Genomic DNA, 27,970 nt, shown 5'->3' with positions numbered 1-27,970 from the left:
AGGCACCTCAGCCTCCTCTCCAGCACTGAGGGCGCTGGAGCTGAGCTGGAGCTGCCGGCCCTTCTGTGGGGCAGGAGCGTCCTCTGCTGCCAGGATTCTCCAGCTTCAGTCCGTCACCAGCTGTGAGGCTGTGCCGTGGGGCTGCAGTGCGGGGCCTGCAGCTCAGAAAAGCCCCTGAGCACTGCGGAGACAAGCAGGCGCTCTGTGATGCCTTCACAGTGTTATTCGCTGTGGGAGAGACATGTTGTTTCTGCACTGGATATTGAGATGGACAGTTGAGTTAAAGAAGTGGAACATAACGCGTTTGTGTTCTGTAGCTTGTCTTTAGGAGTAGCTGGTGTGAAAAGTAGAAATATCATGTACATATTAGTAACATCTTTTAGAAACATAATTACTGAGCTATGCCACAAATTCTTCCTTACAAAGTTGCAATAGGTCTTAAATCTTTTAAACAATGTAGGTATAGTATTCTGAACTGGAAAACATATTGTACGACTGGTAAGCCAGCAAACGTGAAATACATTTAACAAGCTTTCCAGGAGCCAGGGCCTTTACACAAAGCAGAACTGTCCCACGCTGTGGCAGTGTCAGGATGCCAGTACTCAGCCAGTGAGGAACCAGGGCAGAAAGAGATCAGCGTTGGGCAATAGGGGATAAAAGGTGGAGCACTGTTTTCTGTGCGCTCCTGCTTGCAGGAGGCCCAACATGGCAACTGCAACTAAAATCTGCTTTATCAGAGATACCGTCCTGGAAAATTATTTGGATACTTCCAACATCACCAACAGTTACAAACACCTGCAAAAGCAAACAAGAACCACGTTCTGTAGTGATAAGAACACACAGCTTAGCAGACAGGAGCGTAGGGCTTGGGAGGAAGTTGTATCTCAGAGGTTGGTAGAGAATTTCACATCATGAAGGCAGCACCAGCAGAGTTTCTAACGGCAGTGCTATCCATGAGTCCCAGCAGGAGGTGCTGGCACATTTGGTACGTGACCCCAGCACAAGGCAGCTCAGCATGAGGCATCAGGCAGAGCTGATGAGATGTGCATTATGGACAAGTCATTCTTTCATAGGTACCATTCCATGACAGAAATTAACTGAGAGCAAAGGCTTGACACGCACACCTGATGGTTTACACTCCCACCAGTCAGGGCAAACAGACCAAGACTATGAGGCTGACCTGCAACCAGGCACAGTGCAGCTCAAGTTCCTTCTGCAGTCACTGGGGCAGCTTCCCCACCTCCAGCCCTACAGGCAACGTACACACAAAGCGCAGCACGGCTGGTCGTGCTCCACACTCAGACAGCAGGTTGACAAGTTGGAGCTTTACAAGGACGTGGAGATCACTTCATGACCTCTGCCTTCCATGCTGGAGCAGCAGCCAGTTGTACTTAGGTTTCTGAAGCCCCTTTCAGTCTCAGGAGGGAATAACACAGCCCAAATGCAATGGATGCAATGGGGCTCTCTCTAGGACACCTGCTGCCTCAGAAGAGTTCCCATCTCCTGAACAGCTATGGAGCTCCTACAAAAGCATTTCACACAAACAAGGAAGGAAAGAAAAACCCAGGACACTGTGGAGGGGTCCTACCTCTCAGCAGGTGATCCCTGTTCCGTGTACAGAGGATGGACATAAACTGCACCTCATCTGTTCCCCATTTCTTCTCCCCCACTTCGTAAGGCACTTACAGACATGGATGACAAAGTAAGGCTCATGGAGAAGACTGGGTGTACAGGAGATCTTTAATTCCTTGGAGCTAGAGCACTGCTGCCCGTACTTGTCTACATCATGGATATTTTCCAACAAGCACCAACCAGGCACGGCAACCCACAACCAAAATGTCATTGCCCCTGCCAAGTAACCAGCCTGTCTAGAGACCTCTCATTAGAGACTTGCAAACAAGACTAGAACCATTATGCCCATTTCACAGGTTGGCTTCTCTTCACCACACATCACATGCACAAGAATAGATTGGGAAGCACATTACTTCATGTTACTTACACACCTGAGCATCCTGCTGAGCAAAGGCATCACTCCCTCATCTCTGTTTGCCTGCAAAGACACAAGGATAGAAGACTCAGTTCACCAGAGCATCTACTGGAAACAACTCCTGAGAACTCCCCATTCAGGAACAGCTGCTGGAGATGGATAATGGAGTGCACCAAAGGGAACACTAGCTTACAAACACAGTGAAACACAGCTCAGGTGTGCTTCGGGCTTCCTTCTGAAACAAGCAGCAACCCACTTTACTGGGATGTTTAAAAAAGGGCCCACAGCACTCATGCACACCCAGAGTCAGAGTCTCCTCCCTGCAGAAGCTGGGTTTGAGGAGCAGGCCATGGGACACACAGGGAGAGAAAAAGCCAGCCTGGAGCTCCTCACCACTGAGTGCAGAGCTGTGCCCACAGCTCTGAAGATTCACCCCCTCCTCCCCTCAGCGTGGCTCACCGCTGCGAGGGACACGAGGACCCTTCGAAACATGGGAGATGTGTCAGATACGATGTCATCCTCAAGGGAGCAGCCAGATTCTAGCAAGAACACACACACAGCACCCGTTAGGAGCAGGGCCACCACCTGGGTGCTGCCCACAACATTTACCAGCCATAACCTGCTAAGTACAGAACTGGGCCCAGGGCTCTCAGCATCACTGCAGCACTCCAGCCATCATCATTAGTGCTACGGCCTCCAATTAAGAAGCGCAGACAGTAAGAAACGGGCAAGAGAGCCACACGTCCCCCTGACAGACAGAATGCTCCTCCCAATTTTATTTATACCAGTTCAGTTGCTGGTGAAATTCTAGTCTAGCTTCTCTCTGGACAAACAGCAACACCCAGGTCGGCCAGTGCGTCACAACAAAAAGCTCCCCAGACTCCTTCCTCTTCACATCTGCCTGCACACACACAAACTGACTGTCAGACAGCAGGACAAGGCCTGGCCTTTTGCTCTACTTACGAAGCTTGTGGTTCTCATCCATGTGACGAATCTCTTCATCGGTGTGAGAAGCCACAATTTCAATCAGGCAACTTTCATCTGTTCCTGCTCCCTAGGGAATCACCAAGGCAAGATTTAAGATACCAGCAACTGCTCGTGACGTGCAACCAGGTTTCTTTAATAATAATTTAGGTTAACGATAAATAAGAAGACATACATAACAAAGCAGTAAGTCCTTGGCCAGAACTTAAGCAATACGAAAGGAAGACTTCCAAACCTTCACAGCCCTCCTTAGTTTGTGCACGTCATACATGGTGGTGGCAGTCATCATCCCAGTGATCACTCTCTCAAAACTCCCACTCAGCTTCAAGTCACTTCAAGTCATCAATCAAAAAATCAAAGGCCAAGAGAGGAGAAAGGAGTTGGCAGAAGGTACGGCCTTCGAGGACAGAAGGAACTGAGCTGTTCACCACTCCTCTTCAGGCTCCAACCCTCCTTGCATCAACAACTGCTCTGAACTGAACAAGAACAAAACAACCTTGGTCAGGTAAAGTCTCTGCTGACCTTTCTCTTAGGGAGATTGGGTCGTTGTTCGCTTTTCACCCAAGTGACACAACCACGTTCACACATCTCTGCAGACCACCTACCCTGCCACTGGTGCTCTTAGAGGTGACCAGAACTCACTGACGTTGGGAAACATTTAGTTTGGTCAAGACGTCGATGATGGCATCTTCATCCGTGCCTGCAAGAAACAAATGGAAGCTAGTCAGGCTGCTTGCACAAGAATCACAAGTGCCCTCTGCTCTTGTGCCACCTCCAGTCCCCTACACAGCCAGCTCTCCACAGCCCCAGGACTACAGCTATGCACACAAAGCTGCCAGGACCCACACCGCCAGGGCAGCTGCATTTCGGGACATGAAGGGCAGTTCTGTTTCCACTTTCCAAACATCTTTAGGGCAGTTGTGCAGCAGAGCAATGCAAGCAGCTACGCTTCCCTCTAACAAACCACCAGAGCAGCCATTCCCAGTGCTGGGGAAAAAATAAAAGCTGACCCGAGGAGGGAGGGAGATCGACTTACCAAAGCCCTTCATGGCCTTCCTGAGAGCCTGCGCTTCTTGCTCAGCACTGAAACCTGAGACCCCCTTGATTGTTGCCTAAGGCCACAAGAAAAGGATTTAGCAAAGGAAGGCTTGCCCCGATGCACACATAGAGTTGAAATGAAAAAAAACAAACATAAAAGATGAACACAGAGATGATAAAACTCCACCCACACAAGTGATATGTATCAGGCTTCTGTCTCACGCAGCAGCCTATTCTAGTGGGACTTTCCAAGCACATCAGAAAGAAGCCACAGGGACACAACTACATGGAGAACATTTCTCCACATTGCTGCCCATGGAGTTATCTGGTTTCCAGTGAAACAAAAGCTGGACCACCTGCCATCTGTGTTCAGGCCCACCAGGCATCTGTGTTCAGGCCCACCAGGCCCTCTTCCTACCAGTTCTCCATGTCAGTCATAAAGCAGCGTGCTCCCATCATAGCCCTAGTCCTGACTTGTAGCAGGTAAGGACCGTTATTCTGCACCATTACTTTTGCTCTGCTCGACGCTGGTGAGGCTGCACCTGGAGAACAGCGTCCAGGTCTGGGCTCCCAGTACAAGAGACAGCTGGACACACTGGAAAGAGTCCAGCGGAGGGCTACCAAGATGGTGAAGGGACTGGAGCACCTCTTCTACCACAAGAGGCTGAGAGAGAGGGGCTGCTCAGCCTGGAGAAGGGCAGCTCAGGGGATCCCACCCACGGCCACCAATCCCTGCAGGGAGGGGCACAGAGGACGGAGCCAGGCTGCATCCAGCGGAGCCCAGCGCCAGGACCAGAGGTTGCCACCACACAAAACAGCGCTCAGCTCCACGGAGCCGGGGCTTCGGAAAACAGGCACGGGAACAACCACTGCACGGGCGGAACGCTGTGGGCTGAACCAGGAGGGAGCAGCGCGCCCAGAGAGTTGATCTGCAAAAATCCTTTTTCCAGAGAAGCCGCGCCGAGTTCCCGCAACACGACGACCGCAGGCATCGCCGCGGGCAGCCGGGCCGGGGCCGTCCGGGGCGCGCGCGCTGATGACGCAATGACGGCGCGACCGCGGGAGGAAAGGACCCCGCGCCCTGCACCCGCCCCGCTCGGCACGCCGACCAATGGCAGAGCGGAGGAGGCGGGGCCGAGCGCGGGCTCTCCGCCAACGGCGGCCGCGGCTGCGGGCGCCGCCGCCGCCCCCGTCCGTCCCCCGTCGGAACGCAGCCGATCTCGGAGGGGGAACCGCGCCGTCCTCCGTCGTGGCGGCGAGGCGCTGCCGGGCTGCGAGAAGCGGCGGCTGACCGCGAGCGGCGGGACCCGCCCGGTGCCCGGGAGCGGCTCCCGGCTGAGCCGGGCGGCCCCGAAAGAGAGGGAGCGATCCCACGGATCGACTCGCGTTCGAGCCCGGCACGGAGTCCGGCGGGCGCCTTCGCTTCTCGCTCGGCTCCGATCGTCGGCGGCGCCGTGCTGAGCTGCTGCCCCGCAGCTGCCGTCTCCAAGCGCCGCTTTCCGTCTGTCCGTCTGTCCCCGCGCGGAGCTCCCGGAGCTGCGCGAAGCCGACGTGGAGCCGCTTCGTGTTGGCCCCGAGGAGGGAAGCTGTGAGGGGGGAACGATCGTTCGGACGGGAGCCGGCTGGGAATGCGGTCATTTCTCTGTGGGTTGCTCTGCGTGTTCAACGATTAAACGTTCAGCGTTCGTTTTGCTACGTCTCTGCCCGCGGTCGTTTCTGCAGCTCCACGAACCCACCGCGTCCAGTGCCCACCGCTGGGGAAGGACGGGGCGGCGCAAACGGCCGCGTCGTAGGACTGCGACCACCAGCCCCGTTCCTCCCCCCGCGTCCCCTGCCCTCCTCAGCACCGCGTGGGAAATGTTGGGGTGGGATTCTGGGAGAGCTGGGGCGGCTCAGCCTGCAGAAGAGGCTCGGGCAGATCCCGGGCACGGCCATCGGTCCCTGCAGGGAGGTGCGGAGAGCAGGGAGCCAGGCTGCGCCCGGCGCTGCCCAGCAGCAGGACCGGAGGCTCGCGCTGCAGCACAGCAGGTTCCCGTGCAATGCTGCCACCGCCGCGCTGCTGCTCCCTGCTTGCACTAGGCATGCTGCAGAGCACGTGCAGACGGTGCACGCCACAATCCCCCAGTTTCCCTGTTCCACCCTTTCTCCAGCTCCAGACCCCGTTTCCACCTCACAGAAGCCCCGCTCACACCTTTCCCCCCGTGGATTCCCCACAACCCCCCTATCCACCCCCGGATTTTCTTTCCATCTCTAGAAGCTTCTCTAACCCCTTTCTCCCTCCCACGACCTCCCCTCTCCACCCCTGGAGTCATGCAGAAGAATCTGGAGATGTGCTAGAGGGGTTTGGGGCGTGCGGGGGGGGGGGGGGCAGGTAGATCCAGGGAGTCCTTGGATTCATTCAGAAGGGTCTGCAGATGTCCAGGTAGGGTCTTGAGGGTGCCCAGGAGGTCTCCAGGATAGTCCCAGCGATCCCTTGAAGGACCTGGAAGCTCCGAGGATGGGCCCAGGAGTTCCCAGGAGCCACTGGGATGATCTGGAGATGTCCCACCAGTAGAGTCTGGTAGGGTCCAGAGAATCGTCATGTGAGGCTGAGTGGTCCTGGAGTCATCCAGAAGGGTCTGGGGATGTCCCAGAGAGAACTTGGAGGGTCCAGGGGATCCTCACGTTGATCCAGGGAGTCCTCGGATTCATCCAGAAGGGTCTGCAGATGTCCCGGAATGAGCCTGTGGGGTCCACGGAGTCCTCAAGTGGGTTCAGAGGGTCCTGTAGTCTTCTGCAAGGATCTGTAGTCTTCTGAAAGGCTCTGGAGATGTCCCAGAGATGTCTTGAGGTGTCTGGGGCTCCTGGACTCATCCAGAAGGGTCTGGAGATGTCCCAGAGGGGTGTCGGGGTGACCAGAGTGTCCCTAGTGGTTCCTGCTGTGCTCCAGTGTTCTCAAATGGGGATTTTCAGGACAACCTCACATAGTGACATGTTCTCAGTCTGCTCTGTCCCTGTGAGATCGCCCCCAAAAATGTCTGTTTCCATTAAAATAAATACAGCATCACAGAATTGCCAGGGTTGGAAGGGACCTCAAGGATCATGAATCTCCAACCCCCCTGCCACACGCAGGCCCACCAACCATTCCACCTAATGCTGGACCAGACTGCCCAGGGCCCCATCCAATCTGGCCTTGAACACCTCCAGGGACGGGGCATCCACAACCTCCCTGGGCAGCCTGTTCCAGTACCTCACCACTCTCTCCGTAAAGAATTTCCCCCTGACGTCCAACCTAAATCTCCCTTCCCTCAGCTTAAAACCATTTCCCCTTGTCCTGCTGTCACTCACCCTTTCAAAGAGTTGATTCCCCTCCTGTTTGTAGGCTCCCTTTAGGTACTGAAAGGCTGCAATGAGGTCACCCCGCAGCCTTCTTTTCTCCAGGCTGAACAAGCCCAGCTCCCTCAGCCTGTCCTCATAGGGAAGGTGCTCCAGTCCCCTGATCATCTTCGTGGCCCTCCTCTGGACCCTCTCCAACAGCTCCCTGTCTTTCTCGTACTGGGGGCTCCAGACCTGGACGCAGTATTCCAGATGGGGCCTCACAAGAGCAGAGTAGAGGGGAACAATCACCTCTCTGTCCCTGCTGGCCACCCCTCTTTTGATGGAGCCCAGGATCCCATTTGCCTTCCGAGCCGCAAGGGCACGCTGCTGGCTCATGTTAAGTTTTTCGTCTACAATACGTCAATTTTGTTCTATGTTGTTGTATTCTGTTGTATTTTGATGTGGAACAGCATCACGGCTGTTCCACATCGAGGTCACCCTCTGTCACGGTGTCACCTGAAGACAGTGACACTCAGTGCCATCCAGTGAAGGTGACACCACCAACCCCATGTCACAGCCCACGTGTCCCCCGACTGTCCCCAGCCCCCCTCCCTGAACCCCTCCTCGCCACCTCTTCAATGAGGATGTCACCGCGCTGCAGTTGTGCCACCATGGCAGGGGAGACAGCTGGGGACAGTCTTGGACAGCCAGGGTGACAGCGTCACCCGGCTCCAGGAGCTGCAGGATGCTGATGGGGCTCTCGAGGTACGTTGGTACGGCCCTAGGTTCCACGGTTACAGTGACAGTGAGAACTTTGGGGACAGCGGTTGTCCCAGTGTCAACCGGTGGCCTTGGGCCTTGTTTCCGTGGTGCCTAGTACGGGGGATTGGCAAGAAACATCCATTCCTGAAAGGAAGTGGGGAAAAAATACAACAAAATTGACATAGCTTATATTTTAATGGAAACAGACATTATTGGGAGCGATCTCATGGGGACAAAGCAGCCCGAGAACGTGTCACTACATGAGGCTGTCCTAAAATTCCCCATTCGAGAACTCTGGAGCACACCAGGAACCACTAGGGGACACTCTGGTCACCCCGACACCCCTCTGGGACATGGCCAGACCATTCTTGATGAATGCAAACACTCCCTGGACCCGCCTGGGGACACCCTGCATGCCCCAAACCCCTCTAGGACATCTCCAGATTCTTCTGCATGACTCCAGGGCTGGATAGGGGAGGTTGCGTGGGGGGGAAAGGGGTTAGTGAGGCTTCTAGAGGTGGAAAGATGGTCTGGAGTTGGAGAAAGGGTGGAACAAGGAAACTGGGGGATCTGGTGAGCCAGAAGCCCTGTGATGCGGAAAGGGGGCCTGGGGGTGGAGAGAGGGGATTTTGAGGGGGAAAAGGGGAGAAAGAGGCTTCTGTGAGTGGAAAGGGGGTCTGGGGGTGGAGGGGTACATTGTGGTGGGGAATACTATGGAGGGGAACTTGAGGGGTTGAAAGGGGAAGAGGGGGCTTTTCAGGGCAGAAAGGGGGGTCTGGGAGTGGACGGGGGATTGTGAGGGGGAAAAAAAAGGTGAGTGGGGTCTCTACTGGGAGGAAAGGGGGTATAGGAATGGAGAGGGGGTGGCAGGGGAAATCTGGGGGTTGTGGGAGGTTTCTACGGGTTGGAAGGGGAGTCTGGGGTAGACCTCAGGGGAGTACTGGGGGGAGAAGAGGAGAGTGGGTTGCCTATGGGGTTGAAAAAGAGTTGGAGGGGAATTTAGTGGGCTGTGGAAGGGGAAGGGGTGAACAGAGCCTCTACAAGGCAGAAAGTGCATCTGAGGCCGGAGGGAGGAGTGGGAGGAGAGAGCCAGAGGTTGCGGGGGGCTTCTGTTGGGCAGAAAAGGAGTCCGGTTGGGGGGAATGGAGGTCCAAGTGGGGGAAACTGACTCCAGGGGTCAGGGAAGAGTACACGGGGGGGGTACAGGGGGCTCTAAGGTCAGAAAAAGGGGCCAGGAGGTGGGGGGAGAAGGGAGGACACGGGACCCTGGGGGTCAAAGAGAGGGGAATAGGGGAATAATCGGAGACTCTGTGGATCAGAATGGGGGAATTGGAGTGGGAGTACCTGGGGGAGGAGAGGGGATTCTGGGGGTCAGATAGAGGGGACTGGGAAAGTGGGGGGACTCTAGGGGACAGAATGGGGAGACTCGTGACGGGGTGGGGGGACACGAGGGATTTAGAACGGGGGGCTGGGGAGGGATCGGGGGGGGAAGGTGCAGACAGGTGGACCCTGGGGGTCAGAATGGGGGAGGCACAGAGGGGAGGGGTGGAAGAGGACTACACTGATCAGAACGGGGGAACTGGAAGGAGGGTAAACGGGGGGGCGGAGGAGCAACCCCGGGGGTCACACGGAGGGACGGGGGGGTTGTGGGCGACCAGCGGCAGGGGGAGGGGAGGAGGGCAGTGAAACACACGGGGTGGGGGAGGCGGGGAGACACAGGGCAGCCGCCCCCGCCGAGCGGAAGCCCCGAGCGGCACAGAGACCCCACGGGGCAACGCGGAGCGGCACGCGGCCCCCAACCCCCTTCAGCCCGGCCCCCGCCCCGGTGCCCCCCCCGAACGCCCACCCGTCGAAGCCGAGGCGGCGCTCGGAGCCCCGCGCTGCCCCGCACCACTTCCGCACGGCCGCCTCCCGCTCGGGTCGCGGGGCTGATGACGTCACTCGGCGGGGACGGCGCAGGCGCCGCGGCAGCGGAGCGGCGCAGGCGCGCTGAGGCGCCGTCGCTACGGCGACGCCGTCGCGCATGCGCCGTCGCCGCGGGGCCGGCTTCGCGCGCTGCCATGAGGGAGGGCGCGCCGTCGCCACGGCAACGCGGCCTGCACGCACGGCCTGAAGCCGGAGTGGGGCTGGAGGGACGGCGGGGGCCGAAGATGAGTGGGGGGGAACGGAGAGCCCTCAGGGATCTCCTGCGGAGCTGGGGGAGGGGAAGGGGGAGGGCGGAGCTCCGGGGATGGCGGCCCGGAGGGAGTGGGGCTGTGGGGTGGGAGATCCGCAGGGAGACGCAGTGGAACGCTGGGATCCGGGCAGAACGTGGAGATATGGGAAAAGGAGCACCGGGATCTGGACAACACGGTGAGAGCTAGGCTGAAAGGAAGCAGGGAAAGGAAGAAAGGAAAGTGAAAAAGAGAAGAAAGAAGGGCAAAGAAAGGGAAGAAAGACAGGAAAGAAAGAGAGAGAGAGAGAGAAAGGAAGAAGGGAGAAAGGGGGGAAGGGAGGGAGGAAAGGGAAGGGAAGGAAGGGAAAGGGAAGGGGAAGGGAAGAAGGGGAAGGGGAATCTCCATCCCCTGTTGGACACGGGGGAACGCAGCGAGCAAGGATCCGGATCAGGCTGAGGTACTCAGTGCCTTCTTTGCCTCAGTCTTTCCCAGTGAGGCGGGTTGTTCCCTGGTCACACAGCCCTTTGTGCTGGTAGATAGGGATGGGGAACAGAATAGGCATAACCCATGGTGAGATGGCTTTGGACCTGCTCCGAAAGCTGCACGCCCACAAGTCCATGGGGCCGGATGGATTGCAGCCTGGGGTGCTGAGGGAGTTGGCAGATGTGGCTGCAAAGCCGCTCTCCATCATCCTTCAGCAGCCCTGGCTAAGCGGGGATGTGTCCCTGACCGTCCCTGAATGCGTCCAAAAGACGTCTGGCTGTGGTGCTCAGGGACATGATTTAGTGGTGGGTTGTTAGAGTGAGGGGAGGATGGTCAGGTTGCGGTTGGACTCGGTGATCTTTAATGTTCTGTAGTCCCCCAGGTCCTGCAGGGCGGCGCTGCATTCACTGAGCAGCAAGGCGTGGTGCAGGGGATGTACCGCCTGTCCGGCGTCCGGCAGTTACGCCTGCCAGCTCAATAAAAGCTGTCCCTAAGATGCTGTGCTGTGCAGCTGTGGAGCCACACTGCTCCGCAACAGGTATAATGTGTCCTGATTAAAAAAATAATAATAATAAAATAAAAATTTGGAAATTGGTACAAAACACAGCAGCGTCACTTTAAAATGCAATTTGTGTTTTCATTGCCAGGGGTATTACAGCCCAAAGGTTAGAAAGAAGTTAATATAAAGGAGGATAAAATACAGATGTTCCGTACAGAAAAGCAAAGAGGAAAGGTTGTGAGGGGTTTCCCAATGAGAGGTAAGATTCCAGAAAGGGACACGTACAGAGAACCCAGAGGGATACTGAGGCAAAGGTAACAGTGACTGCTACAAAACCAATGGTACAGAGAGAGAATTCCCTGCCAGGAGTAGCTCACAGTCCGGTGATAAAGATTCACAGCACTGGCTGCAAGCTGTGTTTTAATAAAAAACGCTAATTAAAAACAATCTGGATTTCTGAGTTAGCTGTACTTTTAGTAGGGGGGGATGGCTAAACGGTGCTGCAAAAGAGGGGTGCAAGAAGGGGCACAGCAATGGGGGGTTGTGCACAGAGGAAGCGATGCAAAGCCTCATGCAAACCGGAGGGCTAAGGGGGGTGGCAGGCTATTGGGGCCACAGCAACGGAGCGGGGTGGGCACAGGAAGGGAAGCAGGAATGGGAACTGGTGGGGGGAGGAGGAGGAAGGCAATATGGCCGAAGTGTGCAAGATGGGATGGTGTTTTTGCACAGCAGGTGGAAGGGTGGTGGGCTGTACACGTGTGTGTGGCACAGGGGGTGGAGCCGAGCGCAGTGGCCGAGTCCTAACTGGGCAACGTCAGGTGTCAGCAACAGCAGGAGAACTTGGAGCACTGCCTCCAACGAGAGCAGTGCCAGGATGGCAGCTTGGTGGTCCAAAGCTGCATAGTTTCTACTCTGGACCAGTAGTAGTGCAGCAGCTCATGGAATGTCGCTGGACAAATCAGGCCGTGCGCTCTTTGTCAATCCCTAATTGTGACTGTTTTTTCTTGACTGCAACTAAACTTGGGTGGAGCGGCTGTGGGGGCGGGGCCTCGGGGTGCTCTCTATTGCCATAGGGGATGGGATTGGGATCGGAATTGGGATCGGGGATGTGGGATTGCGATTGGGATGAGGGCTTGAGATTGACAGGTGGGTGATGGGTTTGGGATGAGGGACTGGGAATGAGATTTGGAAGTGGGATTGGGATGTGGGCTGTAGGATGTGGGGTTGGGATGTTGACTGTGGGCTCGGAATGTGAGATTTGGCACTGAGGGTGCCCTCAGTCCCCTCATCAAATCATTGATGAAGGTGTTCAATAGGAGCAGCCCCAGTACTGAGCCCTGGGGGGCAGCACTCGTGAGCGGCAGCCAGATGGCAAATCCTGCTGTGTGTGTACAGAGTTGGTTGGGTCCCTGTCTGAAGACAAAACTGGCAGGACCCAAACAACGTGGGGGCAGAAGAGCCATGGCTTGGGAGCTATCTTCATGCCTTTCTGCACGTCAGGCCCTGCTGCTCCTGCTTCACCCCTGCATGGGAACTGCCCCTGTCGGAGTCTCTTCTGGCCAGGGCAATTCCCCTCCGTCTACCCGTGCCTGCTGCCCATCCCCACAGCAATTCATGGTACTGGGCAGCACAGGAAGCTGTGTGACACACCCTCTGCATCCCGCTGCACAAAGGACTGCAGGGAGAGAGGAAGGCTGGGGCTGGTGGTGGCAGCAGAGGGACACGGCCATCTGTGGTGCCCCATCCTGCCCCAGAGGCAGGTATGAGGAGCTGGGGGCTGTGACAGGGCCCAAATGACTGCAGGCAGAGGGACACAGCAAAGGGAACACAAAGCTTTTAATAACATATCATAGAAAACAAGGAGTAACAGGAAGGACGATAATCCTAAAATTCCCATCCCACAAGAGTTCATTGCCAGATGACGTCCCATCCCACTGCCACGATGACTCCGGAGGACAGCTTGGTTCTGGAAAGGAGGGATGGGGCCGCTGGCGGTGCCTCTGGAACGCTGCCGCTGCTGCCTGGTGCTGTGGGGCCGGCGAGGAGCGCAGGGTTACGGGTAGCCATACTGGTCGGCTATGGCCATGTCTATCTCCCGCTGCACCAGGAACTGCACGGGGCCGATCTTCATCTGCTGGGCCGCCCGCTGCCGCTCCTCCTGGGCCAGCTTCTTCATGCGCTCCCGCTCGGGCCGCTGCTCGGCTGTGATGGGCAGCGACACCTCCATCACTATGGGTACCGCACCGCCGCCCGCCCGTGGCCCCACGCAGGGCACAAAGTCCCCGGGGCGCTGCGGCCGAGGCTGCTGCTGGTGCAGCACTGCTGGTGGTGGTGGTGGTGGTGGTGGTGATGGTGGGTCCCTCCGCAGCGGTGAGCTCCTCTGCGGGGACGGGCGCAGGCAGCTCGGCGCCGTCTTCTCGGCAGTGCCCCCCTTTTGCCCCGTGCTGCCTGGAGATGCCGGCGCTGCCTTGTCTGTGCCGCTGTCTTGGGGCCGGAGGGCAGCAGGGCCGGTGCTGGCCGAGGGTTGGGGCTGCGCAGAGGGTGGCTGGCGCACCGGGCCCACCACAGTCACCCTCTGCCCCAGCGGGTGCACGACCTGGATGGATTTACACAAGTGCACGCGCAGCTCGCTGGCAGTGCCCGCTTGCCCGCTGCTGCTGGCTCCTGCGCTGGCCCCAGACAGCTTCGCTGGGCACAGGCGCTTGCGGCCTTTTCTCTCTGCTCTTTCCCTGCGCGGCGGCAGCTTCCTTTTCTTGGCTGGAGCGCTGGTGGTGGGCTGCTCCTGCTGGGAGCTCTCCCCTTTCTGGGAGGTGCCGGCAGGCGCAGGGCACTTGGCCCGCTTGGTGCTGCCCCTCTTCTTCTTTTCTGCAACCCGGCTGGGGACAGAGCCCGGTGACGGGGGCGAGTGAGCCTGAACCTCCTGGGGCTCCATCTGCTGCACCTCCTCGGTGGGCTGTGCGCTTTGGGCTGAGGGAGGCGTGGTGACAGCCAGCGTGGTCGGCCGTGGACTGAGCCGGGCACTCGCAGGTGGCGTGATGGGGCGCAGCTGCGACAGCCCACACTGCAGCTCAGGCAGGAACCCGGGGGATGGTGGGAGCCCCCAGAAGGGGTCGGCGGGCGTCCCGGAGGCAGGCTGTGTGCTGAGCTCTCTGCTGTCCCTGGGGTTGTCAGGGAGCTCAGCGACGAAGCATCCTGGGCATCCCCGGCAGGGCTGCCGGGGTTCTCATGGGGGACCTCTACAGCTCTTGCCACGTCTGAAAATGCAAGAACATCCCCCAAAATGGTGATGATAGCCTTCCCGCACCCACTCTGTGCAAACACGCACCTGCAGCTCTGCAGCCCCCAAACTCACCGTTGATCCAAGACAGCAAACCCTGGATGTCCGTGATGTCCTCCAGCGCATCCGAGCTGGTCGCCACTGCAGGGAAAAGCAACAAAATCCCAAAGAGTCAATGCCAGCTCACCCGTACCATGTTCACAGTAAGGGATCTAGGCTAAACATTGGCTTCCCACTATCAATCAGGACAGGAAAGGTAACCGTAAATCCCCGCACCATTCCACAGATGCACTGCTTTTGTCCCTACAACAACAGATTGTATGTTGATTTCACAGACACCAGCAGGCAGAGAAGTAGTGTCCAGTAAGCCCATGTCCCCCCGGGAAGCAGAAAGGTGCTACTTTGATAGCCCAAACACAAACTGACACAAACACTTCTCACTGCCCCTTCCTGCACTCCAAACGGATGCTTACTTGACATCGCCTACAGCACTGCAACTGCAATCTTCAGCTGCCTTGACTCCTGAGTTCTCCTTCTGGACAGGAACCCTACAGAAAGTATCAACAAGTGAAAAATCAGGAGGAAGAAGCATTGTCCCAGCTTTCTTCTGCCATGCAATGTAGTCTCTGGAGGGGGCAATGCTTGGACATCAGCTGGCTGCAACAGCTGCCCATCACTAGCTCCAGCTTGTGTCTGACTGCCATGGCTTCTGTCAGCAAGTGCCCCCCGGTCCCCTTTTCCCCCACAGCTGTGCTGATCGTCCATGTCCACAGCTGAGCAGCTGGCTCTCTGCCGTGACTGCAGCGCGGTGTGGTGAAACACCTGCTGGGTATGGCACACCAAGCAATCCATGGAGCAGTGAGCCACAAGTTGCACTCTGTGAAGTCTGCGCTCTGCTTCCTTGGAAAGGTCTGACATGAAGGTGGGGCTCGGCAGCAGTTTTCCAGGGGAGGAATGACATTTCATCATCCTCACCGAATCGTGGGATGGAATCTCAACAAGAACCCATTTCCTCTGGATACAGCCAGAAGGGCACTGCTGGAGCTGGGAACTCCTCCCCAGCCCAGCTTTTCTGCTGAGACACCTCCCGGCAACCAGCCAGCACCAAACCCAGCTCACCTGGTCACTGCTCAGCCCGAGCTGTGCCCAGCTCACACACACGCCGCAGCGCTGCTTCCAGTGGGCTCTCACAGGGTGATCTCTCTCAAGAAAAGCACAGAGCTCAGTCTCTGCGTGCAGCACGCTCACCAGAGCACCAGCTCTGCTCACCAGCTGTGGCACAAACGCTCCCACCCTGGCACCGACTGTGACCTCAGCGAGTGCCTGCATCGCTTCTGTGCTCTCATCACAGGCAAAGGGAGTGGTCACCTCCTAGACCCACGTTTTAGGAAACCAACGCCAGGGTCACCCAGTGGGGTGAATGGGGGTGATTGAATGGGGGTTAATTGAAGGAAAGCAACAGAGAAGTGAAGATGACTCTTGTGCAGCCCAATGAAAACGCAGTATGGCCTCGTAGTGGTCAGAGGAGTCCCAGAGGAAGTAGTGGGAACTGGGAGGAGTGCACAGCAGTATGGACCAGAGAAGTCCAGTGTGGCAAAGTAAAACCCAGTGAGGACCAGTATGGGCTCAGAGTGGTCAGTGGAGTCCTATAGGAATGAGTAGAAACCAGTGGGAAGCACATCTGTGTGCCCCAGGGCCGGTGCTGGCCTCTGCCTCTGGCTTTGGGCCCCAGGGCTGGTGCTGGGCTCTCTGGCTGGAGCTGCAGACTTCAGGGCCGGCACCAGCCTCTCAGGCTGTGGCTTCAGGCCCGAAGCTGGTGCTGGCTTCTTGTGTTGTGGCTTCAGGTTTAGGCCCAGGACTCGTGCCAGCCTCTCTGGCTGGGCCTGGGCTTTAATCCCCAGGGTCGGTGCTGGCCACTCAGGCTGTGGCTTCAGGTCCCGTGGCCAGGGCCAGCCTCTCTGGCTCTGTTTGTAGGCCCCAGGGCCACTGCTGGCTTCTCTGGCAGCATCTTTATGTCCCAGGGCTGGTGCCAGCCTCTCTAACTGGGGCCGTGACTTTAAGCTCCTGGACTGGTTCCTGCCTTTTGGGCTCTGGCCCAGAGTCACCAGGGCTGGTACCAAATTTTAAGAAAATGACACGAGGGCCACCCAATGGCGTTATCTGAAGTAACAAAACAGAGAAATTAAGATGCCTCTTGTGTAAGCAGCCTGGCTCATCCTCTCGCTCAGGCACCGCATGATCACACGCAGGAGATGTTGCCCCCAGGCTGCCCCCAGCTTGGAGACTGAAGGATTTGGGCTTCCAAGCAACCAGCAAGCATTTGGATGAGTCAGCCCTCTGGTTTTTGTGAGAACAGACTAGTCCACCCTGAAAAGCCATCTCGGCAAAGGCAGAATAGCTTTGTTCTTGGGCTGCAGCACTCCGTGGCCAGCGCTGCTCAAACACCGGGCCTGCATTTCTTCCTGGGCATCCACACGTGCTGAGTCTCCTGCAGCTTGCTGCAGGGGTTGTGGCTTCCTGCTGAGGAGTTCCTCCCGTTCTTCTGCAACTGCCCCCCAGCATCACTACCGCCTCCTCTGCTACCGTACCGGGAGATGCTTCAGGTCCAGTAGCCTGCACTTCCTTCCTCCCATCAGCAGCTGCTCCTACTGACCTTCATTCACACTGGGATACCGTCCACTTCTAGCGCCAGCTGACCTGCAAGACAGGGAAAGGAAATGTGGCCTTAGCACAAATGCAGAAGCCCAAGGCTGTGCCACCACCATGTACTGCAGCCTTGGGAAGTCAGCTGCAACTGCAAGCTTTGTCAGAATTAAGGCAGGCACTGTAAATGAAGTGTGACTTGTGAACTGAATTGCCACAGTCAGAAATAAATAGTGAAATCGCTTACTTAACTGTAGGTGCTTACCTCTGACCTGGACTTGGAATTGAAGGGTACAAGACAAATGAGGAACACTTGGCAACTCAGGCAAGCTGAACAGTGCAGGGAAGATTGTCGCATTTCTTCTCCTCCCGGCCCAGAAATTAATTTTCCTACCTTAAAATGAAAAGGGAAAAGAGCATGACTTAAAGTAGACACAATACAGCCTCACATCACAGGAAGAAGCTGGAGAGCTCTTGCGGCACAGAGCTCACGGCTGTGGAAATTAAAATGGCCTCTAAGCTTTTAAGCAAGATGAAAGACAAGGTGAAATGCAAAACGTCAGCACTTCCTGCAGAGCACATCACACAGCTGTAGGCACCAGCTGAGAGGTAACAGGTCAGAAAGGAAGACCTTACTATGTGAGCACAGGGACAAGCTACTCTTCTGCTGGGCCTGTGTTCACAGTGAGGCTTTCCCTCAAGAGCGCTGCTCAAGCTGCTGCTGTCTCCAGCTGTTGGTCACTTCCCCCTGCTGGACGCTGTGCCCACAGGTCATTCTGCTTTGGGCAAAGCCTGCTGGCTTAACTCCAAGCCAAGGTCACAGGCCACGCTCATCCAGCTGGTTTGCCTGAAGGGGCTCAGAGGCCACGCGTGGGATCCTTTCTGCTGGTGGTTCTCTCCGGGCAAGAACCTCCACTCTCAGAGCAACAGCCAAGAGCCGGAAGGCAGAAAAAGCTTCCAATCCCCGTGGATGTGGCTGTCTGCAAAGACAACGGCTGCTCTTCAGCAGGGCGATGCTCACCCAGCAAAGCACTCACCCAGCAGATGCCCTTCCTTACACTCAGAACTGTCCCACAGTTGTGCAGCCCTTGGCATTGCATTTCCAACCAAAGTTCACATCCTGTTCCACCTGGACTGCCACAAGTCCGTGGGGCCAGATGAGATTCATCCAAGCGTGCTGGGGAGCTGGGGGAGGTGAAAAGCCAAGCTGCTTTCCATCATCTGTCAGCCTTCCTGGTCAACTGGAGATGCACTTTGGCCACCACAACCCCAGGCACCGCTATGGGCGTGGGGCAGAGCAGCTGGAAGTCAACGTAGAGGAAACGGACCTGGGGTAATGGGTTGGCACGCAGCTGAGCCAGCAATGTGCCCATGTAGCCAAGAAGACCAGTGGCATCCTGGCCTGTATCAGAAATGGTGATGGCAGCAGAGCAGGGAAGTGATTGTCCCGCTGCACTCAGCTCTGGTGAGGCTGCAGCTCGAGCGCTGTGTTCAGTTCTGGGCCCCTCATTGCAAGAAGGATCTCAGGGAGACCTCATTGCTCTCTGTAACTCCTGAAGGGAGGCCGTGGTGAGCTGGGGGCTGGTCTCTTCTCTCATGTAACAGCGATAGGACGAGAGGGAATGGCCTCAAGTTGCACCAGGGGAGATTCAGGCTGGACGTTAGGAAATATTACTGCTCCAACAGAGTGGTCGGGTGCTGGAATGGGCTGCACTGGGAGTGCTGGAGTCACCAGCCCTGGAGGTGGTCAAGGAACACTGAGACGTTGTGTTGAGGGACGCGGATTAGTGAGAGCTATTGGTGATTTCAACCCTGGTGATGGTGTGATTTTGTGATTCTGGATGGGGGATTCAGGGGGTACACTGGCGGAGAGGGGGGGAAAGGAAGAGGAACATCAGAATGGGGGAATAGGAGGGGTGCGACAGGGGAAGGGGACGAGGAAAGGCACCCTGGGGGTCAGAATGGGGAATGGGGAGGGAACTGAGAAGGGGGCAGTGAGGTGGGGGGTGGAGGAGGACTGCAGGAATCAGAATGGGGGAACTGGAGTTGGGAGGGTGCTCCAGTAGTCAGGTGGGAAGGGGAGCACAGAGGAGAGTTTGACCCTGAAGGTCAGAAAGAGGGACTGGGGGGTTGCGGGCCAACCACTGGGGGGACTCACCAGAGCTGAGTGCAGGGGACACAGAGCACCTCCTGCCGCAGGCTGAGGCCCTGAGTGACAAAGAAGCCCCACGGGGCCAAAGCAGAGCAGCACATGGCCCCTGGCTCCCTTAGCCCCAGTCCCCATCTCGGTGTCCCCCTCCCTCCCCAAACACCCACCTGTAGAAGCTGAGGCAGCGCAGAGTACTGTGGAGTACTGCGTCCAGGTCTAGGGCCCTCAATACAAGGAAGGCAGAGAGATGTTGAGAAGGTGCAGAGGAGTGCCACAAAGATGATCAGAATGCTGCAGCACCTCCCCTGAGAAGACAGGCTAAGGGAGCTGGGCTTGTTCAGCTTGGAGAAAAGAAGGCTGTGGGGTGAGCGAATGGCAGCCTTTCAGGACCTAAAAGGAGCCTCTAAAGAGGAGGGAAGTCAACTCTCTGAAAGGGTAAAGAACAGCAGGACAAGGGGAAATGGTTTGAAGTGGAGGCAGGGAAGATTTAGGTTGGATGTCAGGGAGAAATTCTTTACTTGCGGTGCTGAAACAGCTGCCCAGAGAGGCTGTGGATGCCCCATCCATCCCTGGAGGTGTTGAAGGCCAGGTTGGATGGGGCCCTGGGCAGCCTGGTCTGGTATGAAATGTGGAGGTTGGTGGCCCTGCCTGTGGTGGGAAGGTGGTAGAGATGATGCTTAAAGTCCATTCCAACCTGGGCCATTCTGTGTGATTCTGTGACTCTATCCTGCTTCTATCAGCGCTCCAGGCCATCCTGCAGGCTGTTGTGCAGAGCGCAGAGCTCTGCTTCCCGGCCCTGTGCTCTCCAGCACTCTCGTGTGAGTTCCACCTCCCCCAGGAATCTCCTGTTCCCAGGAACCTCAGCTGCTCCCCTGCACCCACATCTGCGTGCACATAGGTGTGCAGAACCACACACCCACGTGCAAAGACTTCCCCACACACAAACCTGTGCATTTACATGCACATGCAAGCACATCCTTGCACACCTGCATGCACACTCCACCCATGTGCATGCAAATGTGTGAAAAAACACACAGCCGTGTGCAAAGACCTTGATGCACACATCAGTGTTCATATACAAACACACGTGTGCAGACTCATCACTTTGCACACCCACATGCTGGAGTACAAGAGCGCAGCTCCAGCCTTACACACAGCCATGTGCACACACACACACGGAAAACTAAAAACCCAGGCCATTCTATGATTCTATGATCTCTGCACACCCCTGTTTGCACACATACCTGCACTCACAGCTCTATGACCAAATGCCACTCCCACGGCTCAGCCAACACGCAGACGGTGGGAAATGTCAGGAGGAAAGATGCCCCGTTACGCTCCTTCATTCTCCTCTCTTTAATGAAGGCACTGGGGCACAGCTGTAGCCCCATCCTGAGATGAGGGTTGCTGCGGGATTCCTCGTTTGGATGCTGCAGGTTAACCTGGAGCGCAGTCTGAGGGACACTCCTCATGTGCTCTGCAGATGGAAGATGTGCCAGGAGCAAAGAAAAGACTTCCACAGGCAGCGCAGGGATGGCGTTCCTGGGCCGGGCGGAGACATACAGAGCAGTGCCCGCTGCCCTGGGATCTGCAGCACTGGAGAAGGGCTCAGGGTGCAGCACTGTGGCACAATTCAGTGAGGACGCCAGGTTCAGCAGCGCCAGGTGGGCTGTGGGGGTCCTGGGACGGTGATGGGGATCCAGTCAGAAACTGTGGGGAGCTGTGAGATCCAAGGGGGTCCTGGAGTGGGTAAGGGAGGTCCGAAGGAGGAAACAGGGAGGGGATAAGGAGGAAGCCCAGAGCAGGGATAAGGGTTGTTGATGGGAACTGTGGGTCGCTGTGAGGTCCTGGGCTGGGTGTGAGGGAGGTGTACCAGGTCTGAGGAGGAACTTGAGAAGCTACAGATCTTTGTGGGGGGGGTGTGGGGGATATCCATGTGGGGGACATGGGATGGATGTGGAAACAGAGCCTGCAGGAGCAGAATGCTCTTCAGGAGAAGGCAAGACATGCGCTGCAGGTGGGACACAGACATATGGGGAGCTATGGGGACATAGAGGGAAGGGTGGGATGTGAGGAGTGGTCTGAGGTAAAAAGGTGGGGCGGTGTTGGAGTGGTTTTATTTCTTCCTGAGAGGGGACTGGGGATCCCTGTGGCCCAAAGGTGGGGCCACGATCCATGACCCCACATGAGCCATACCCCAAGATGACCACATAACCCTGTATGTGCGTGACCCCATGGCTGCACATGACCCACAGCCCTGTGTGAACCATACCCCCACACGACCCTGGCACTCCCTGACCCTGCCTGCCCCCATCACGCTGCGACCCACTGCCATGTGGCCCCAGAACTCTGGGATCCCTGCCCCCACCTCCCCCCCACCATATAACACTCTGAGACCCGTAACTCCCTATCACCCAACCTGACCCTACAATCCCTTCTAACCCCATCTGACCACATAACTCTGTGCAGTGCCATCTGACCCTATGTCATCCCATAACTCTGTGAGCCCGCAGGACCCCCACATCACCCACAACCCCGTGACCTCACCCCATGTGGCCATAGAACCAGCTGTGTGTGGGGAAAAGGCATCTACTCCTCAGGGTGGGGCTGCCCCAGAACTGCCCCAAAGGCGACATGGGGTGGGCTGCAGCTGTTTCTCACAGTTTGGAGAGATGGGAACTGTCCAAAAGAGCCAGAAGGACATGAATGCTTCTGCAGGGAAACACCTGTCACAAGGTTTGGTGGCAAAGCGATCCCACCGAGACTGAGGAAGGGACAGGAGCTTGGGTGCTGCGGTGCTGTGTGGCAATGACGGAGACTTGAACCAGGGATAGAGCTGGGATGGACTGAAGGAAATCAACTCCTTAATGGGGACAGTGGGAGAAGAAATCCAAGTCAGCTGCAGAAGGAACAGCAGACCTCCTTACAAAAAGGCGTCCCAGACTGGGGATGTTGGAGCAGTAGGGACAGTGGTAAAGAAATGGCACCAACATCAGGACTTGGAGCAGCTGCTGCAAAGACCTCGAGAAATGGACAAAGAGCTCTGATGGCAGCACAGCACGAGGAGGAAGGAATGCATGGTGGTGCAGGAGAAGGATGGAGAACAGCAGTGGTGGGATTCCCCTTTTGCACGGTCACCCAATGCTACGGGACTCTGCAACAAGAAGCTGCACCCTGCTGTGGTCAGCATGGCTGTGTGTGTCAGCTGGGTACTGCTGGCAATCATCTGAGCTGTTGCGGTCAGGAAACATTCTAACACCTGCAGGGATAGCAAGATAGGTAGGATCAGAGTGAGAGCTGTGCTGTTGTTCAGCAGACAGATGCTGAGCAGAGCACAGCAGGGCCAGGATGTTCTGACCAAAGGAAGGTGGAGACTGCACACGAGGGAAGGCACAGGTGCAGGACAGAGCATGAGACACAGCAATGGCAACAGCTGTCAGAAATCCTGCCTGCCTGTCTGCATAGGAAAGCAAACAATAACACCAAAAGGACCAGGTTGGCCACAGACCTCACCTAGAGAAACAGCAGAGCGGATGCGTGGCCTAGACTGTGAGCCTGCAGTCCCCAGCCAAGAGGGAACAGGAGAGCAGGGACTGCCAAGGGAGGAGAGCTACAGGAGCAGAAGGAGCTCACTGAGCAGCTGCGTGTTTTGTCCCTCACCACGAGGAGGGAGAGTGCAGAGAAGCCATAGCAATAACAGATGAGCTTTGCTGCTGCAGGGAGAGCTGTGCCTGATGGAAGAGCAGTGATGAGAGCGTTTCTCACACAGCCCACGGGCACTTGGGGGGACCTGCTGGGATGGGGGGAAGCCCTACAAAGCTGTGGGACAGCCAAAGGACACGGATGGGAGGACCCCAAAGGGGCACTTTGGGGCAGCTATGGGGCACAGCCACACCTAGGAGCTGCCTTTACCCAACACACTGCTGGTGGTGGAACTGCTGCTGGCCACGGGCCGTGGGCAGTGATGGGGCTGTTCTGGGCTGCTCTAGGATGGCTCTGGGGCTGCTATGAAATGGGGCAGATAAGGGACACAGCCACAGCTCAGTGGGGTTGATGTTCCCGCACACAGAGCTGGTGGTGAATCTGCTCTGATCATGGAACCTCTCCCATAGCCCCCCGCTGCCCCTGGACTCCCAGCTTGCCCAGCAAGATGGGGGCAAGCCGGGGGTCAGCAGATGTTATAGGCAGCTGATGTACAGCGACCCCAGAGCCACCCTGTAGCGTCCCCTGAACGACCCCAGAACAGACCTATTACTGTCCACAGCCTCATCCGGGGTTATGGTGCTCACAGGGATATGGGTCATGTGGAGCCTTGGGGTCACGCTGAGTTCTATGAGGTTATGGGGTCATGAGAGGTTATGGATCAGGGCCCCACCTTTGGGCCACAGGAAACCCTAATCCCCTCTCAGGAAGAAATCAAAAAATGCATTCCAGCACCACCCCACATCCCCCATTCTCACTCCAAACCCCTCCCCACATGACCCCAGACCCTCTACATCCCCATGCCACCCCACGTTCCCACGCCCACAAGTCCCAGCTTTACCTCACATGTTGCCTTCTCCTGCGCAGCACTCTGCTCCTGCAGCCTGTGGACCATATCCCCATATCCTCCCACATTCCTCTGCTCCCATATCCCCATGCCCCCCTCATCACTCACAACCATATCTGTGCCCTGCACCTGCTCCAGCTTTGCATTCCTCTCCTGCTGCAGCTGCCCCTGCCCCAGAATTGATCAATTCTGTGCTCTCTGGAGGGAGAAGGCGGTGAGGAGGGGCCCAGGTTGGCTACTGGGGTCCTGGAATAGTGGCAGGGTTCCTGTCAGGGACTGTGAGGGTCTCTGAGGTTGCTAAGGAGCCCTGGAGGCAATTAGGGAGATCTCAGGGAGGAAATAATGGGGGTCAGTTGGAGTCTAGTGGGGAATATGGGGTGCTGCTTGGGACTATGGAGGTGTGTGAGGTTTTGGGCCAGCTGTAGTGGAGAAGTTCCTAGTCTGAGGAGGTTATTAAGGGGCAATGGGTTCTGTGGTGGGCTGTAGGGTGGCTACTGGGGTCTTGCAGGAAAAGTATTGAGGGAGGAGGGAGGTACTGGGGCTCGCTCTGAGGGAATTATGGGTGGGCTGTAATGGAAAGGTAATGGGTTCTCTTGGGGAAAGCAAGGGGCAGCCAGGGGGATGGAAGGGACACCTACAGGAATGCAAGGGGAATCTGGGCTGGGGCAAGGGGACAGCTAGGGGAAGAACAGGGGAACGTCCCAGGAACTGAGTTCTTCTTTCAAATCCACATCTGCTACTTCCTGACGTAGCTGCAAGACTGCCAGAGAAGCTGCAGTACCGCTGCCCATTCTGCTGCCTGTGTCAGAAAGAGCTGCATGTTAGTGGGTGCAACTGCCACTACAAAGCCAACTCCATAATTGCAGTCACAAAACCATCACCTTCAGTATCTGTTACAGGCTGATGACCGTGCCCTTGTACAGGAACCATTCATACAGAGCAAGGGAAGTCCTTCACTGCAGTAGGATGCGAGTAACTGAGGAGGAAGGCTGGAGGGGGAAGAAAGGTGCACGGAGGTCTGACATCTTTGAACAGAAGCAGGGCCACAAACACTGAGAAATACAAACACGGGGAAATTCTGCATAAACACAGATCAAATGGCATTACAGACCAACACCGCTTTACCTCCTCTGCACCAACAGGCTCTGCAGTGCCCCAAACGTCTGTCAGCAGCAGTCTGTGAGGAACGGCCCTGCAGAACACGCGGAGTCACGCAGGCTCTCCTCCTCCTGCTCCTCTAGACGCCGCGTTCCTTCCTCTGGCACATGGAGCTCAGCCGGTGCTGCTGCAGGCAGTGCTTCCCGTGTCTGCCCAGCCTAAAGCCAGCAGACAACGTTAGCGGATGCCTGGTGATCAGGCACAAGCAGAAGTGCTGGTGGAAAATCACCACACAGCACAGACTGAGTCGCTGGTACCTTGCAGTGAGGAAAGGCTGAGATGCACAACGTCCTCACCTGCCTGCTTCTTGGAAGTGGAGGTTCAGCAGCAGCTCCACTCGTGATTAAGTCCTCCAAAAACCTTCTTCTTTCTTCCTGATCAGGAGACTGGATAGTGAAACCTTCTCCAAAGTCATTATTAATCAATATCTGTACCTGAAGCCCAAGGAGAAAACACGTGTGAGATTAAAGACCACAAAACAGTGCTATTCTATTCCAATCAAACTTCAGTTCTGCAGGGGAGATTCAAGCTGGACATTAGGAAGTATTACTTTTCAGAAGGGGTGATCAGGCACTGGAATGGACAGCCCATGGAGGTGTCACCGACCCTGGGGCGTTCAAGCAAAGACTGGATGTTGTGTTGAGGGACATGGTTTAGTAGGAGCTATTGGTAGTGGGTGAACGGTTGGACTGGATGATCTTTTAGGTCTTCTCCAACCTTGGTGATTCTATGATTCTATGAAAGTAAGGGGGGAGCCTTCTAGCCCCACAGCCATTAGAGCCCACCCTAGAGCCCCCTATCACCCTATGGCCCCACACAGCCCCTTAGAGAACCGTATCCCCCATACACCCCCTTGTAGTCCCATATCCCATAAGAACTCTCCTATAGCCATCCCACTACCCCTTATAGATTCCCCGAAGAGTCCCCCAGTCTTTTATACCCCTCCCTATCCCCTTATAACCCGTCTATAGTCCCCCCACATTTTCCTATAGCCCCATATCACCCTATAGCCACAATAAAGCCCCCTATACTCCCATATCCCCTGTAACACTTTGATAGCCCATGCATATCCCCTTATGATCTTCCCTTACAACTGTATAGCTCCCCAAATAGCCACCAACAGTCCCATGCCCCCCCCTAAGCTCCCATAGCCCCATAGCACCCTATATCCCTCTATAGCCCTAAAACACCCCCTAAAGTCCCCCCAGTGCCTTATAGCCCCATATCCCCCTCTATCCTCCTCATAGCCCCATTTTCTCCCATATCCCCCATACCACTTCTAGAGTACCCACAGCTTGCTATTGCCCCAATCTCCCTGTAGCCACAATAAAGCACCCTATAGCCCCACGAACCCCTATATCCACCCCTAAGGCCCCCGAAGCCCTAGAGCCCCATACCCTCCTATAGCCCTCTACTGCCCCCCTAAAGCGCCTCATAACCCCACATCCCTCCTGATAGCCCCCCAACCCCATATTCCCCACACAGTACCTATACCCTCACATCCCCCGACTCTCCCCTACATCCCCTGATATTCCCCCACATTACCGTATACCCCCCATACCCCATATTACCCCACAGCCCCCCTGTAGCCCCCACAGCCCCTAAACTCCCACAACCCCCCGAATCTCCCCCACCGCCCCCCGGACCCACAGCTCACCTCAGCCACGGGGGGCACCGGGAGCAGCGCCGGAGGGCTCGGGGGGGCACGGCCCGGATGCGGGCAGCAGCGCTGCGGCCGTTGGGGCCCCGAGTCCTTCAGCCGTCCCAAAGCCCCGCATCCCGCGCACGGTTCCTCTCCCCGGCCCCGGCCCAAGCCGTTCTCCCGCACACCTCCGGCTTGTGCCGCTTTCCTCAGCACCGCTCCCGTCGTGCCGCGGCTCCGTCTCGGTGCTGCACGCACAGCTCCGGCGCGCAGCGCCGGCGCCTGCGGGACCGGCGGCGTCGGAGAGGAAAGACGGCGGGCTCCGAGCCGGATGCAACGGCCGCTCCCGCGCTCGGCGCCTCAGCCAATCGGAGCCGGCGGCGCTGCCGCCGACCAATCCGAGACCGGAGGCGGGCCGGAACTGCCGCCGACCAATGAGAGGCGCGAACGGACCGGAAGTGTCGCCGACCAGTGAGAGGCCGGGGGCGGGGCGGAGCGGCTGTGGGGGCGGGGCCTCGGGGTGCTCTGTATTGCCATAGGGGATGGGATTGGGATCGGAATTGGGATCGGGGATGTGGGATTGCGATTGGGGTGAGGGCTTGAGATTGACAGGTGGGTGATGGGCTTGGGATGAGGGCCTGGGAATGAGATTTGGAACTGGGATTGGGATGTGGGCTGTAGGATGTGGGGTTGGGATGTTGACTGTGGGCTCGGAATGTGAGATTTGGGACTGGACTGTGGGAATATGGATGTGGGATGGCATATCAGGAATTGGGATATGTATGGGATGGGCTCTGGATATGGGATGCACTTGGAGTGGATATGGAATCGTAGAATCATAGAATGATGGAATGGCTGAGGTTGGAAAGAGCTTCAGGATGATCGAGTCCAGGCACAGCCTGACCATCCTACCCTAACTAACAGCCCTGCGCTAAATCACGTCCCTGAGCACCGCATCCAGACGGCTGTTAAACACATCCAGGCATGGTGACTCAACCACCTCCCTGGGCAGCCCATTGCAGTGCCTGACAGCCCTTTGGGAAAGAAGTTTTTCCAACCTCGGTATCCGACCTAAACGTCCTCTTTCACAACTCGAGGCCATTTCCCTCGTCCTGTCACCTGTCAGCAGTGAGAAGAGACCAACCCCGCTCTGCTGCAATCACCTCTCAGCTGCTGGAAGAGAGCAGTAAGGTCTCCCCTCAGCTCCTCTTCCCCACACTAACCAGCCCCAGTCCCTTCAGTCTCTCCTCATAGGCCATATTCTCCAAGCCCTTCCCCAGCCTTGCTGCCCTTCTTTGGACCTGCTCCACCCCGCCAGTCATGGAACCGGGCCAAACCAGCCCTTA

At 56.8% G+C, this 27,970-nt stretch overlaps 1 protein-coding gene and 1 long non-coding RNA gene across 9 annotated transcripts; both read right to left on the bottom strand.

Moving 5' to 3' along the window:
• Positions 1 to 53: 53 nt before the first annotated feature.
• On the bottom strand, positions 54 to 5,053 carry LOC116239370 (annexin A4-like). Of its 6 annotated transcripts, none has more exons than XM_090129242.1 (6): positions 3,577 to 5,053; positions 3,207 to 3,447; positions 2,951 to 3,041; positions 2,447 to 2,526; positions 2,004 to 2,050; positions 54 to 228 (listed from the first exon to the last, which is right to left on the bottom strand). In XM_090129242.1, the coding sequence occupies exons 2-6, from the start codon at positions 3,258 to 3,260 to the stop codon at positions 222 to 224; spliced, it is 279 nt and encodes a 92-aa protein (XP_089985368.1). In that variant the 5' UTR covers positions 3,261 to 3,447; positions 3,577 to 5,053; the 3' UTR covers positions 54 to 221. The 6 variants fall into 6 exon arrangements, 3 of the variants coding, with proteins under 3 accessions (XP_089985368.1, XP_089985366.1, XP_089985365.1); XM_090129240.1 differs by having other exon boundaries at positions 54 to 2,050; positions 3,577 to 3,671; positions 4,008 to 5,053; XM_090129239.1 differs by having other exon boundaries at positions 54 to 2,050.
• A 9,456-nt stretch (positions 5,054 to 14,509) lies between these two features.
• LOC149913713 (uncharacterized) lies at positions 14,510 to 26,878 on the bottom strand. Of its 3 annotated transcripts, none has more exons than XR_016461025.1 (7): positions 26,640 to 26,878; positions 25,240 to 25,416; positions 24,950 to 25,140; positions 24,706 to 24,813; positions 20,520 to 24,623; positions 17,392 to 17,520; positions 14,510 to 17,180 (listed from the first exon to the last, which is right to left on the bottom strand). It is a non-coding gene; the product is annotated as an uncharacterized LOC149913713 (long non-coding RNA). The 3 variants fall into 3 exon arrangements; XR_016461024.1 differs by having other exon boundaries at positions 25,279 to 25,416; XR_016461026.1 differs by lacking the exon at positions 24,706 to 24,813 and having other exon boundaries at positions 25,279 to 25,416.
• Between the last annotated feature and the right edge of the window lie 1,092 nt (positions 26,879 to 27,970).

This window comes from Phasianus colchicus, chromosome 35, assembly GCF_987193195.1.
Source record: "Phasianus colchicus chromosome 35, bPhaCol1.hap1.1, whole genome shotgun sequence".
NCBI lineage: Eukaryota > Metazoa > Chordata > Aves > Galliformes > Phasianidae > Phasianus > Phasianus colchicus.
The sequence above is the reverse complement of the archived record's forward strand: the minus strand, read 5'-3'. Positions and strand labels throughout refer to the sequence as shown.